Below are 13,677 nucleotides of genomic sequence, written 5' to 3'. Positions count from 1 at the left end.
AGTACTTATGGTAAGCAACTAAGCTTCCTGAGAGAGCAACTTTCATTGACATGAAGGAAGAGCCACCCCATCACTTCCCTAAAGGCAAACAAAGCCTACTCTTGTGCTTGGCAAAGTCACTGGCTGATATTTCTCAACTGGGAACCAGTTTCAACACTGCAACAGCCTAATGATGGGTGGCAGATGGTTCCTGATCAGCTGAGCAACCTGAGGAAAATTCTGGTGTACACTCTCTTCCCAGAAAGGGAGATGTTTAAACTACTCACATGAGTGAGAGAAAACTAAAACTGAAACAAAGAATTGCAATCTTTGGAACTCTAACACAGGACTGGGAGGGTAGACCCAGCTGGCCAGGAATTTTTTTGTTTTGTTTTGTTGCCTTTTCTTGAGCTGCTCCCGTGGCATATGGAGGTTCCCAGGCTAGGGGTTGAATCGGAGCTGTAGCCATTGGCCTACACCAGAGCCACGGCAACATGGGATCTGAGCCGCGTCTGCAACCCACACCACAGTTCACGGCAATGCCGGATTCTCAAACCACTAAGCAAGATCAGGGATCAAACCCGCAACCTCGTGGTTCCTAGTCGGATTCGTTAACCACTGCGCCATGACGGGAACTCCATGGCCAGGAAATTTTTACATGAGCTCTGGAATGGAAATTTCTTCCAAGGGGAATCCATCAAACAAACTACAGGACAGAGGCAAGCATGTGCTGTCTCAGAAAGTCCAGAAAGTCCAGAAATTCACAAGCACTTGATGCTGTTACTGCTTTCCATCTGAGTTTCTTCTTTATAAGAAAAGAGTCAGCAAAGAAGAAAGTGCCCTAATCAGGGCCCAATCCCACATTTACATACTTTCCATATTATTTTTCTCAGCTCAGTGTGTATATTGAATCCCAATAAGAGATATTGGCCTACTGATCCTATCTTGTGAACTAGAGATGATGAGAGTGTCCCTGAATCAACTTATACCCACAGGATGGAATTCTGATTTAAGCTCTAGACTGAGGGTAGGGCGAACTTGGCTTCTATCCTTACAGCAGATTTATGAAGTATTCTTGTGCTCCTTAGCAATCCAGTGGGGATGGGACTGGATCTCCATCAGACATACGTGAAAACTGAAAGTCAGGCAGGTAATGCTTGTGATTCATTCTAGTCACAAGAGGGTAGTAAATGCAAGAGAGGGTGACTCAGTAATTCTGACTTTCCTGGTTTCGCATGGAAAATCCTGCATCTTGAAACTCCTTTGGTCTCTAATGACTAAAGGCCATTCTTAGTCACCCTAGTAGCCGTATTAGGGAACACAGGACAGAATCCTGGGCTACAGCACTCCTCTGCATAACACCCCAAAGTCATTACTTTTATTTATTTTTAAAGGATTTTTTAAAATTGCTAATTCTTCTAGAAGATATAGTTTTGTCTTGTGTTGTTTTGTTTTGTTTCGTTTTTGCCTTTTCGAGGGCCGCTCCCTCGGCATATGGAGGTTCCTGGGCTAGGGGTCTAATGGGAGCTGTAGCCACCAGCCTACCCCAGAGCCACAGCAACTCAGGATCTGAGCCGCGTCTGCGACCTACACCACAGCTCAGGCAACACCGGACCCTTAACCCACTGAGCAAGGCCAGGGATTGAACCCGCAACCTCATGGTTCCTAGTCAGATTCGTTAACCACTCAGCCACGATGGGAACTCCAAGATAGAGTTTTTTGTTTGTTTTTGTTTTAGGGTTTTTTGTTGTTGTTGTTGTTTTGTTTTGTCTATTTTAGGGCTGCACCTGCGGCATCCAGAATTTCCAAGGGTAGGGGTCAAATTGTAGCAGCCGGCCTAGTACCACAGCTTATGGCAGTGCTGGATCAGATCCTGAACCCAGTGAGCAAGGCTGGGGATTGAACCCACATTTTCATGGATACCAGTTGGGTGCATTACTGCTGAGCCACAATGAGAACTCCCAAAGTTATTACTTGTCATGCTCAGGTTACCTGCAGGTCTATGACTTGTCTCAGGAAAAAGAGCCCTACAGAGGACTTCTGGGATCAGCGAATAGATCTGACCTTTGTCTGTATTCCTCTATTAACACTCGGAAGTAAAGGTACACTGATTTGCTCATATAATTGATCTTTATCTAAATTCTCTCTCTCCTTTTTTTGGGTAACATTTGCTCAAAAGTTTAATAGACTGAATGACAATCCATTCAAGAAAAAATAGAATTACCACGCCATCTAGCAATCCCACTCCTGGGCATTGATCCAGAGAAGGCTCTAATTTGAAAAGATACTTGCACCCCTATGTTCACTGCAGCACACTATACAATAGCCAAGAAATGGACACAATTTAAATACTCATCAGCAGAGGAATGGATAAAGAAGCTGTGGCGCATATCATGGGATATCACTCAGCCACAAAAGGAATGAGATAATGCCACTTGCAACAGCATGGATGGACCTAGAGATTGTCACATTAAGTGAAGTAAGTCAGACAGCAAAAGACAAATATCATAGACTATCACTTACATGTGGAATCTAATAAAAATGATACAAAATAACTTAACTAAAAAAAAAAAAACAGAAACAAGCTTACAGATTTCCAATCTTACAGTTACCATAGGCCAAAACATTGGGGGCAGAGAGAAAGAATTGGGAGGGTAGGAATTACACATACACACTACTGTATAAAGTAGATGATTAATGAGAACCCACTGTATAGCACAGGGAAATCTACTCAATAGTTTGTCATAACCTATATGGGAAAAAAGAATGGATGTATTTATATGTATGACGATACACTTTGTTGTGAACCCAAAATTAATTCAACATTATAAGTCAACTATACTCCAATAAAATTAAATTTAAAAAATACTCCCCTCAAAAAAAAAAAAAAACTCTTAAGAAAACTATTTTAAAAAATGGAACCTAAACATGTACCTTGAAGAAACTGGCAATTAAATAATTTTACAGAATTATCTTTAATTATGCAAAAGGTACTCATCATGCTATGAAAAAATCATGAAAGTAACCTAAATGTTCAACAATACAAGATGAATTAAATACAGTTTTATGTGTTAAAAAAAAGAAAATGACATAGGATTTCCCTGGTGGCCTAGCAGTTAAGAATGCCGTCACTGCTGGGGCTTGGGTTTGATTCTTGGCCTGGGAAATTTGGCATGCCGTGGGGGTAGCCAAAAAAATTAAATAAATTTAAAAAATTGTTAAAAACCTGTCATTAGGAGTTCCCATTATGGCTCAGTGGAAATGAATCTGACTAGCATCCATGAGGACACCGGTTCGATCCCTGGCCTCACTCAGGGGATTAAAGATCTGGCGTTGCCATGAGCTGTGGTGTAGGTTGCAGACGCATCTTGGATCCTGAGTTGCTGTGGCTGTGGTGTAGGCCTGCCACAGCTCCAAATCAACCCCTTGCCTGGAACCTCCATATGCTTTAAGGCCCTAAAAAGACAAAAAACAGAAACAAAAAGCAAAAAGTCACCTGACATTAAAACAAACTCTCCTCTGCTGTTGTTGCTGCCACTTCTGTAGGCAATCACACTTTGCCTTATTTGTATTATCTGTCCCACATGAATGACTTGGTATTTAAATTACCTCTCTCTCTTTTTCTTTGTTTTCTTTCTTTCTTTCTATGGTATTTTTTTGTGTGTGCTGCACCCACAGCATGTGGAAATTCCTCGGCTAGGAATCGAACTCACAATACAGCAACAACCTGAGCTGCTACAGTGACAAGGCCAGATCCTTAACCCACTGAGCCATCAGGGAGCTCCATATATTACACCTTTTTAATGACCACACCCACTAAACAAATTAACACACAAATCAGCATCTTAAGAAACGTGCTCCAAGCCTCTATTCTTACCAGAGGATTTGGAAGAAGAAAGCCATACTCTTCAGAAATGTGAAATCTTTCTAAAGTCAATGGAGGTGTTGTCTTCAAATTCTGACTCTGTGGCTCCATAATTTTGTCTGAAGTATCCACACCGGGGCTGCTGCTAAGGAGACAACTGCTCCAAATGTATCAAAAGGCCAGGTTAAAGGAGTTTTCAAATGGTACCTTTTCCTCGCAGTTTTCTAGGGAACAGGGGAGAACCTTGGTCTGAGGTTAAATTCCACACTGTCCTGGACTTTCTCACGACACAAAGCTGAGTAAGCAAGGACTGCTGGTTAAAACAAACAGGCAGACAACTACCTCAAGTCAAAAAAAAAAAAAAAAAAGAAAAAGAAAAAGAAAAAGAAAAAGAAAAAATCCCCTTTTTCTTTTCATACATGGGAATACAAAAAGATTGATTCTTTAAAGAAAAGATACAGGTGTTCTCGCTGTGGCTCAGTGGGTTAAGAACCCGACATAATCTCCATGAGAATTCGGTTCTGTCCCTGGCCTCGATCAGTGGGTTGAGGATCCGGCATTGCTCCAAGCAATGGTGTAGGTTGCAGATGAGGCTCGGATCCAGTGTTGCTGTGGTGTAGTCCTGCAAACGCAGCTCTTATTGGACCCCTGGCCCAGGAACTTCTATATACTATGGTGTGGCCCTTTAAAAAAAAAAAAAAAAGATGCAAATGGGCACTTCTTATTTAAAAAGCAGAGACAGACTCACAGACTTGAAAAAGAAACTTATGGTTACCAAAACTGAAACATAGGATGGCGGAGTAAATTAGGAGTCTAGGATTAATCTATACACATTACTGTATATAAAGGAGATAACCCACAAGGACCTGCTATACAGCACAGGGAACTCTGCTCAGTACTCTGTCATAACCCAGATGTGAACAGAATCTAAAAAAGCATGCATATATATGTATGTATAGATGAATCCACTTTGCTGTACACCTGAAACTAATACACCACTGTAAGTCAACTATACTCCAATATAATACAAATAAAGCAGGTTGATTTTAAAACCAAAGATGTATCTGTTCTCCCTTGGGAAAGGGGAAATGAACAGGGTTTTTGGTGGCAGATGATCCCAGTCCCCTGACAGGAACTTAGTCCATAATGAACTTTGACAGCTGGATCTTTGTGTCAAAGGGGTAAACTATTAAAACTGAAAGTTAGTTACATTTAGACAAATATTTCAGTGATTGGACATGAGCGGACTGGGGAGACCCTAAATACATATCAGAACCTCAGAGGTGTTTTGTACAGCATATTCTAAGATTAGGATTATTTTGATTTTACCTTAAGTAATACCATTACTTATTTTTGAAAGCTTCAATGACAGTTAAAGGAGGATATATAATTCTGTTAAGTTTAACAAATGAGGTAACAGGTAATAACCAACTTAAGAAAAGCCAACAGAATATTTGATTTAATCCTGCACATTTTTTTTTTTTCTTTTTATGGCTGCACCTGCAGCATATGGAAGTTCCCAAGCTAGGGGTCCAATCGGAGCTTCAGCTGCCGGCCTACTCCACAGCCACAGCCACAGCAACAAAGGATCTGAGTCTCCTTTGCAACCTATGCCACAGCTTGTGGCAATGCTAGATTCTTAACCCACTTAGTGAGGCTAGGGACTGAACCCACATCCTCAAAGAGACAACATTGGGTCCTTAACCCATTGAGTCACAATGGGAACACCTAACCCTGTACTTTCATTAAACATCTTTGAGAACGGAGCCCTAAGATGGGAGATTTTATATATGAACCAGATTCTACCAGATCCATTTTACAGATCAGTAAACTGAGGCACACCCATGTGAATAACTCCATGGACTGGAGCTCCACTAATTACTGGCTGAGTGAGTACTACAGTTGTGGTATCTTGATTTCCAAGCCATTCCCCTATTCACCAGTTTAGGCTGCCAGGCTGTCTGTCAAAGATGCCATCATGGTTTGAATTCACTTCAATATGGAGCCCATTGATAAGTTCCAGACCATAGATATGCACTGTGACAATTCTGAAGACTCTGCATTTTGTCCACTTGGACCCTGAGCTTAGGTCTTAAGGTTGTAAACAAGTTTATTTGGAAGCTAATTTGTCTACCCATGTCTTCTTCTCCCTTCCTTTCTCTGAGATAAGTATAAAAGCTAGGAGCAGAAGTGTTCTGATAATTCATGTAACAGTTTCCACAACCACGACCAAAGGTTCTACTTGGAAGATGGCATCTCAAAGGTACTCTAATTGATTTGTGGTTCATTAAACCCTAAGAGCCATCCTCAGTTATTCACTGCTTCTCAGCCCACACCCAACCAGTCTCAAAGATCAGTATCTTATGCCTCTTTTTTTTTTTATTATTATTATTAAATGCAGTTTGCCCAACTTCATGTGGTTAATCACCTACTTGTTCTTTACTTCAATCTCAGATGAAAAGAAGGCACAGTTATCTTTCTTTACACTGGTCATGTAATTGTTTCATCCATTCCCTCTGCATCCTCTCAAGAATTTACTGTGCTATTATAAAAGCATGGAGGCAGAAATAGCAGAACTGAAAACAATGTTATAGAATAAATGATCTAGTTCAATACTCTCGTAAACACATGCAAAACCCTGAGAGTTACAGGAGTGAGATGAGTTAGCAAATGTCTTTGGAGTTCACATCAGAATTGGATTAGAATTTGAACTTGCTTCCTCTCAGCCCACAACTTTTCCACTCAGCCCACTCCTGCAGGCCTCCCCAAGAATGAGTTTCTGCTCTATCTTCTCTTAGCTGTAGGCTTTTGTGAGTTTTTTTTGGCAGTGCCCACAGCATATGGAGGTTCCCAGGTCAGGGACTGAGCCCGAGCCACAGCAGGGACCCAAGTTGCTGCAGTGACAACACCGGATCCTTAACCCACTGCACCACAAGAGAACACCGGCTATGTTTTTTTCTTTCCTTCCTTCCTTCTTTCTTTTGTGTGTGTGTGTGTGTGTGTATGTTTTATTTTTTTTTTTTTTAAATTTTTCATTATAATTTATTTTTTTTCCCACTGTACAGCAAGGGGTTCAAGTTATCCTTACATGTATACATTTTTCCCCCAGGCTTTGTTCTGTTGCAATATGAGTATCTAGACATAGTTCTCAATGCTACTCAGCAGGATCTCCTTGTAAATCTATTCTAAGTTGCGTCTGATAAGCCCAAGCTCCTTTCTTTCTTTTTTTTTTAACAAGTGGCTTGAAATTCCAAACCTCTGTTATTTCCCCTTCTGCAGAAAACAGTAATGTGTATCCCAGTGAATAAATGAGAAACCTTCACTAAAGCACTTATCAAATAAGTAACGGTAAATGCTATTTTTCTCATATTCCTTTCCCCTCATTCAGGAAATTCTTTTTCTTTTTTAAATGGCTCCACCTGAGGCATATGGAAGTTCCCAGGCCAGGGCTTGAATCTGAGCTGCAGCTTTGACCTACGCTGCAGCTGTGGCAACACCGAATCCTTTAACCCACTGCACCAGGCTGGGATCAAAACCTTGCCTCCACAGCAGCCTGAGCCACTGCAGTCAGATTATCAACCCACTGTGCCATAGTAGGAACTCCTGGAAATACATTTTTAATATATTTTTTTTCTGGTTTCCTTTCCTATAATTCTGACTATATCTTTTCTTTTTCTATGTCAGTCACAGACTCCTTTTCCACTTTCAGACCTAAATGTATAGATATTTGCAGCATTATTATAACTGTTTCTTGGTTATAACCACAGTGGGTTTTTTTTGGGGTTTTGTTTTTTTGTTTATTCTTTTTAGGGCCGCACTGAAAAAGTGGTGCAGCCCTAAAGCTCTAGGCTTGGGGTCAGATCGGAGCTGCTGCTGCTAGCCTAGGCCACAGCCACAGCAAGGTGGGATTGAGCCACATTTGTGACCTACCTACAGCTCACGGCAACGCTGGATCCTTAACCCACTGAGCAAGGCCAGGGATCAGTCGACATTCTCATGGACACTATGTCAGATTCTTCACCTGCTGAGACACGATGGGAACACCCCCCACCCCAGAGTTCTTATGCATTTCCATCTGATCTTAACCATCAGTTCTATGCCCAGGTACCCAAGTCTGCATATTCAGTCTTGACCTTCATCACTTCCAAGGGCTAGGACTATAGAACTTGTGGGTCCATGAACATCTCAGATCCTGCTACAAAATCTTTCAAGGACTTCTCAGTAAATTAAGCAAAGTTCAAATTTCCTTGGCCTGGCAGTCAAAGTTGTCCATCTCTTGATCTCTAAACATCCTTCTGGCTGTGCAAACTTGACTATCACCTTTAACCTCTCTTACATGTTTCCAGTTCTACCTGGTTGACTATTATTAACATGTGAATACTGTATCTATCTCATCTTTTCTATTAGAATGTAAGCTCCTTGACAAAGCCCTATTTCACCCAACTTTCTCTTGGGTCTATTTCATTTTCCTTTAGCAGCACGTCCAGTGTCTGGAGTTCAATAAATATTTGTTAAAGGAATAATCTCTCAGCATCTCACTTTTAGAACTGGGGTTCTGATACCAGACAGAAGTTTGTGCTGTTCTCTGTTACACCACCATTGCCCCAGTCCCAGAAACTTCCTCTGCCGTAAGGAACGCAGTAACCACATGAAGCTTTGATTGGCATCTTTCTTATTGACCAAAAGGAAGATGGTTAAAAATAATTGTTCCCAAGAACTTCCCATCCTAATAGGAAAGCTTGTTGTTTCAGGGTCCTCTGTTCTTTTTTTTTAATTTTAAATTAAAGTATAGTATATTTACAATGTTCTGTCAATTTCTGCTGTACAGCAAAGTGACCCATTCATATGTGTGTGTGTGTGTGTGTGTGTGTGTGTGTGTGTGTATGCATGTGTGTGTACTTGGTAATCACAAGTCTGCTCCCTTGTCTATGAGTCTGTTTCTGTTTTGTAAATAGGTATATCTGTGCCATATTTTAGATTTCACATCTAAGTTATATATGGTATTCATCTTTTTCTGACTTCCTTCACTTAGTTTGAGAATCTCCAGTTGCCTCCTTGTTGCTGTAAATACCACTGTTTTGTACTTTCTTATACCTGAGTAGTATTCTCTTGTGTATATATACCACATCTTCTTAATCCCTTCATCTGTCAGCAGATATTTAGCTTATTTCCCTGTCTTGGCTATTGTGAATGGTGCTGTACACTACGTACATAGGGGCACATGTATCTTTTTGAATGACAGTTTCAAAGAACCCGATCAAAAAAATGGGCAGAAGACCTAAATAGAAATTTCTCCAAAGAAGACATATAGATGGCCGATAGGCACATTAAAAAATGCTCAACAACACTAATTATTAGAGAAACGCAAGTCAAAACTATGATGAGGTACCACCTCACACTGGTCAGAATGGCTATCATTATTAATAAGTCTACAAATAACAAATGCTGTGGGGGTGTGGAGAAAATGGAACCCTCCTACACTATTGGTGAGAATGTAAATTGGTACAACCACTATGGAAAACAGTATGGTTTCTCAGAAAACTAACCATAGAACTACCACACGATCCTGGGTTCTATAATCAGCTTTCCCACGAATTACTGTTGTTTCAAGTATATGGCATGGGTTCCATTTCTCTTAGACTGGGGATTGGGGTCTTTCGGAAATGGACAGAGGAATATTCAGAAAAGGAAGAACAACCTTCGCAATTGAAAATTTTAGGATACCATTTCTCTGTTTTCAGGGTGTGGTGTCAGATATGCTTTGTTTCAGTTTCAAATTGATAAAGCCCCAAATCTGAATTTGCAAAATCCACCATCCCAAACAATTCAGGAACACTGCAATGTTCTTGCGCAGTTCCTTAATTTTTTCTAAATTCAATGGGTCTTTCTCCTCCTTTCTGATTAAGGTCAAGCATCTGGTTTTTTTTTTTTTTTTGACTCTCTTCTCTTCTTGCCCTTTCATGTTCCTTCTGGTTTGATTGTACTGAAAACTAATAAGAGAGACCTGATAGTTAACACTCACTGATATTTCCTCTGTGCCATGTCCTACGGTAAGGGTCTTTCACGGAGTATCTCATTTAACTCTCACACAGCCCTGTGAATTATGTACCAGAATTCATTTGAGGAAGCTACAGCTGGGGAATGTTATGTAAGAGCCCAAGGTCATGGTTTTGTAAGCGGTGGAGTCTGACTGGAGCAATCTGACTTTAAAGCCATCACTTTTAACCATTAGAGGCCTGGATTCCCTTCTCTGTTTTTTCCTCTCATTGTTCTGGTTACAGTTCACCATTGGCAATCTCCTTTGTTGAGGTCCTCACTTTCCTCTTCTCGGATGATGGCCTCCATTGAACAGTCATCATCTTCTAGGCTGAGGACTCCCAGTATTTTGGATCTAGTTGGATCTCTCCTGTCCTCTCCTGGACAGCCTTGCTAGTCTATAGAATATGCATAAGAAACACCTTAACACATCAAATATATACTAGACCCCTTCCATTAAGCCAGAGGCAAATTCTTACAAACCCTCCAGCAACGAGTTCAAGGTCTTAAGCAGAGAGTTCACTGCCAATTGACAGACCCAAGGCTTACTTATTACCTATTCTCTTATGCTAAGAACCAAGCTCATCTTTCCCATCTATTCCATGTTTTGGATATTGGTGTCTTTCACACCTGGCAATATAATTTGAGGCACCTAGGGAAGAATAAAGACATAAGGACCCTTGTTCAAAAGTATTCAGAATTTCAAGACACTGACAGTAGAACATGAAGCCAAGTGCTGGGCCCTTCTGCGAGCAAGACCCCATGTAACAGCATGGGCTGAATGTCCATGAGACTGGCTCTAGTAACTATTGATGTAGGTGAGCCCTTAGAGACCTAAACGTCATTTCTCCATCACATCCAACAGAATGCTAATCTTTTTTTTTTTTTTTTTTTATTTAAGTAAAGTTGATTTACAATGTTCTGTCAGTTTCTACTACACAGTGAAATGACCTGGTCATTCACATACATACATTTTTCTTCTTCTCATACTATCTTTTGTCATGGTCTATCCCAAGAGACTGGATATAGTTCCCTGTGCTCTACTGTAGGGTCTCATTGCTTATCTATTCTCAGCATAATAATTTGCATCTACTAACCCCAAACTCCCAGTCCATCCCACTCTCTCCCCCTCACCCTCAGCAACACAAGTCTGTTCTCTGTGTCTGTGAGTATGTTTCTTTCTGTAGTAAATAGGTTAATTTGTGTCATATATTTTATTTTGTTTATTTATTTTTGCTTTTTAGAGCTGCACCCATGGCATATGGAGGTTTCCAGGCTAGGGGTTCAGTCAGAGCTACAGCTGCCGACCTCCACGACAGCCACAGCAGTGCAGGATCCAAGCCACATCTGTGACCTACACCACAGCTCATGGCAATGCTGGATCCTTAACCCGGTGAGCGAGGCCAGGAATCGAACCCTCAACCTCATGGTTACTAGTCAGGTCCATTTCCACTGCGCCACAACGAGAATTCCCATTTGTGTCATATTTTAGGTGTAAAGTGGAATCTATGGTATCTGCCTTTCTCTTTCTAACTTACTTCACTTAGTATGAGAATCTCTAGTTGCATTCAAATTGTTGCAAATATCATTATTTCATTCTTTTTTTGACTGAATAGTATTCCATTGTGTATATATACCATATCTTCTTTATCCATTTATCTGTTGATGGACCTTTACCTTGTTTCCATGTCTTGGCTATTGTGAATAGCTGAACACCAATCTTGCCACTCCTCCTGCCTTAGTATATCTTACCTGGTTGGGGATGCTCTGTGGTCTCTGTAAGGATGCTGGTTTGATCCCTGGCCTTAGTCAGTAGGTGAAGAATCTGGTGTTGCAGCAAGCTGCAGTGTAGGTCACAGGGGCAGTTCGGATCCTGCGTTGCTATGGCTGTGGCGTAGGCCTCAGCTGCAGCTCTGATTGGACCTCTAGCCCACGAACTTCCATATGCCACAGGTGCTGCCGTAAAAAAACAAAAAAACAAAACAATCTTTCCTTTTGTTTCCAGGATAAATTGAAACTACTTTCTTGAATGGCTCTTGAAGCCAATCGTGATTTGACTTTATCAGATTCTCACCCTTTTTATTCTTTAATGCTCCAGCCATACTGAGCCACTCCATCAAGCAGACCATGCTATGCCGCCGTTCTTTGCACACCCTTCTGCTTTCTCTTCCTGGAATTTTGTAACTTTCATTAATTTGTATATGTATTAGTCACACTTTAAAAGGCATCTCATTAATTGCCACATATTTTTTTCAGTACTACCCTCCCCTTCTCTGCTTTAGCCATGGAAAGCCCCTTTCTCCCTTTGCCGCCCTGTAGTTTGGGTTAGGAGTTACTGCTCTGGGCCTCTACCCTCTGCTTATATTAAATGACCCATTTCATTGTGTGGAAATAATCCCTTTTTCCACTAGTGAGCTCCTTTAAACCAGGATTGGTGCCCTAATCTTTCTATCTCTACTCCCTAGCTCAGGAACTAGCATCCTATGTTTGACTTTTATTTATTTATTTTTTTAAGGCTACACCTGGGGCATATGGAGGTTCCCAGGCTAGGGGTCAAATCAGAGCTGCAGCTGCTGGCCTACACCACAGCCACAGCAATGCAGGATCCAACCCATGTCTAAGATCTATGCCACAGCATTTGGGGAACCTGGGATCGTTAATCCACTGAGGCCCATATCCTCGTGGATACTAGTTAGATTCTTAACCTACTGAGCCAAAATGGGAACTCTCTATGTTTGCCTTTTAAATGCTTATTGAATAAATGAGTAATTAGGGTAGATGTTCTGATGCATACAGGATTAGGTCTAGCCAGATTAATGAAACAATTCTTGAGTAAACAGTTCATTTATGGCTGATTGTTGAGTAACATGGGTTTGAACTACACTTATATATGACTTTTTTTTTTTTTTTTTTTTTTTTTTTGCCATACCCATGGCATGCGGAAGTTCCTTGGCCAGGGATCAAACTTGTGCCACAGCAGCGACCCAAGCCACTCAGATGCAGTGACAACTCTGGATCCTTAACCTGCTGCATTGCAAGAGAACTCCTGAGAAGTTCTCTTTTTACTAGACTTAATTTTTTTAAATTTTATTTATTTATTTATTTATTTATTTATTTATTTTGTCTTTTCTAGAGTCGCTCCCTCAGCATATGGAAGTTCCCAGGCTAGGGGTCTAATCAGAGCTGTAGCTGCTGGTCTACGCCAGAGCCACTGCAACTCGGTATCTGAGCTGCGCCTGTGACCTACACCACAGCTCACGGCAACGCTGGATCCTTAGCCCGCTGAGCAAGGCCAGGGATCGAACCCGCAACCTCATGGTTCTTAGATTCGTTAACCACTGCACCACGACGGGAACTCTGAACCCATGGTTTTTTAATTGGAGTCATTGACCTGGTATCTGGACTTACTGAGATTCAGGTTCTTTGTATCTCAGTGCAGAAGGAATTCAGGGAGAGACAAAGTGAAATAGATTAAGATATGATGCTTGTGAGAGATGCGAGGGGGAAGGTGAGGAGGCTCTGCCCCAAGGATTAATTGGGCTACAGGTTTATAATCCAAGGAAAGTGGGGAGAGGGAAAAGACACTTTCTTCCCCATTCTTCAGAGCATATCTCAGGCTTACATCACTAGCTCCTTCGTTGTATCGCATAAGGAAGTATTTGACCCCATGAGGTCAAACTAGAACTATCATGGCACCTATTGAAATCAGCAAAAGGGGGAGTTCCCGTCGTGGCTCAGTGGTTAATGAATCTGACTAGGAACCATGAGGTTGCGGGTTCCATCCCTGGCCTTGCTCA

The 13,677-nt window shown here is 41.3% G+C and overlaps 1 protein-coding gene across 5 annotated transcripts in view; it reads right to left on the bottom strand.

Moving 5' to 3' along the window:
- IDO2 (indoleamine 2,3-dioxygenase 2) overlaps positions 1–4,042 on the bottom strand; it is a 66,592-nt gene extending 62,550 nt beyond the window's left edge. For all 5 annotated transcript variants that reach the window (XM_021077735.2, XM_085004252.1, XM_021077738.2 and 2 more), the window contains exon 1: positions 3,857–4,042. In XM_021077735.2, coding sequence (XP_020933394.2) covers positions 3,857–3,955 — 99 coding nt within the window. In that variant the 5' untranslated portion in view covers positions 3,956–4,042. The remainder of the gene's footprint in view (positions 1–3,856) is intronic.
- Between the last annotated feature and the right edge of the window lie 9,635 nt (positions 4,043–13,677).

The sequence above is a fragment of the Sus scrofa genome, chromosome 17, assembly GCF_054392235.1.
Source record: "Sus scrofa isolate SSC_HxYL_T2T_F1_AM1 chromosome 17, Sscrofa_HxYL_maternal_Yorkshire_Landrace_v2.0, whole genome shotgun sequence".
Lineage (NCBI taxonomy): Eukaryota > Metazoa > Chordata > Mammalia > Artiodactyla > Suidae > Sus > Sus scrofa.
Note: the sequence above shows the minus strand (reverse complement) of the source record. Positions and strands in the feature narration are given on the sequence as shown.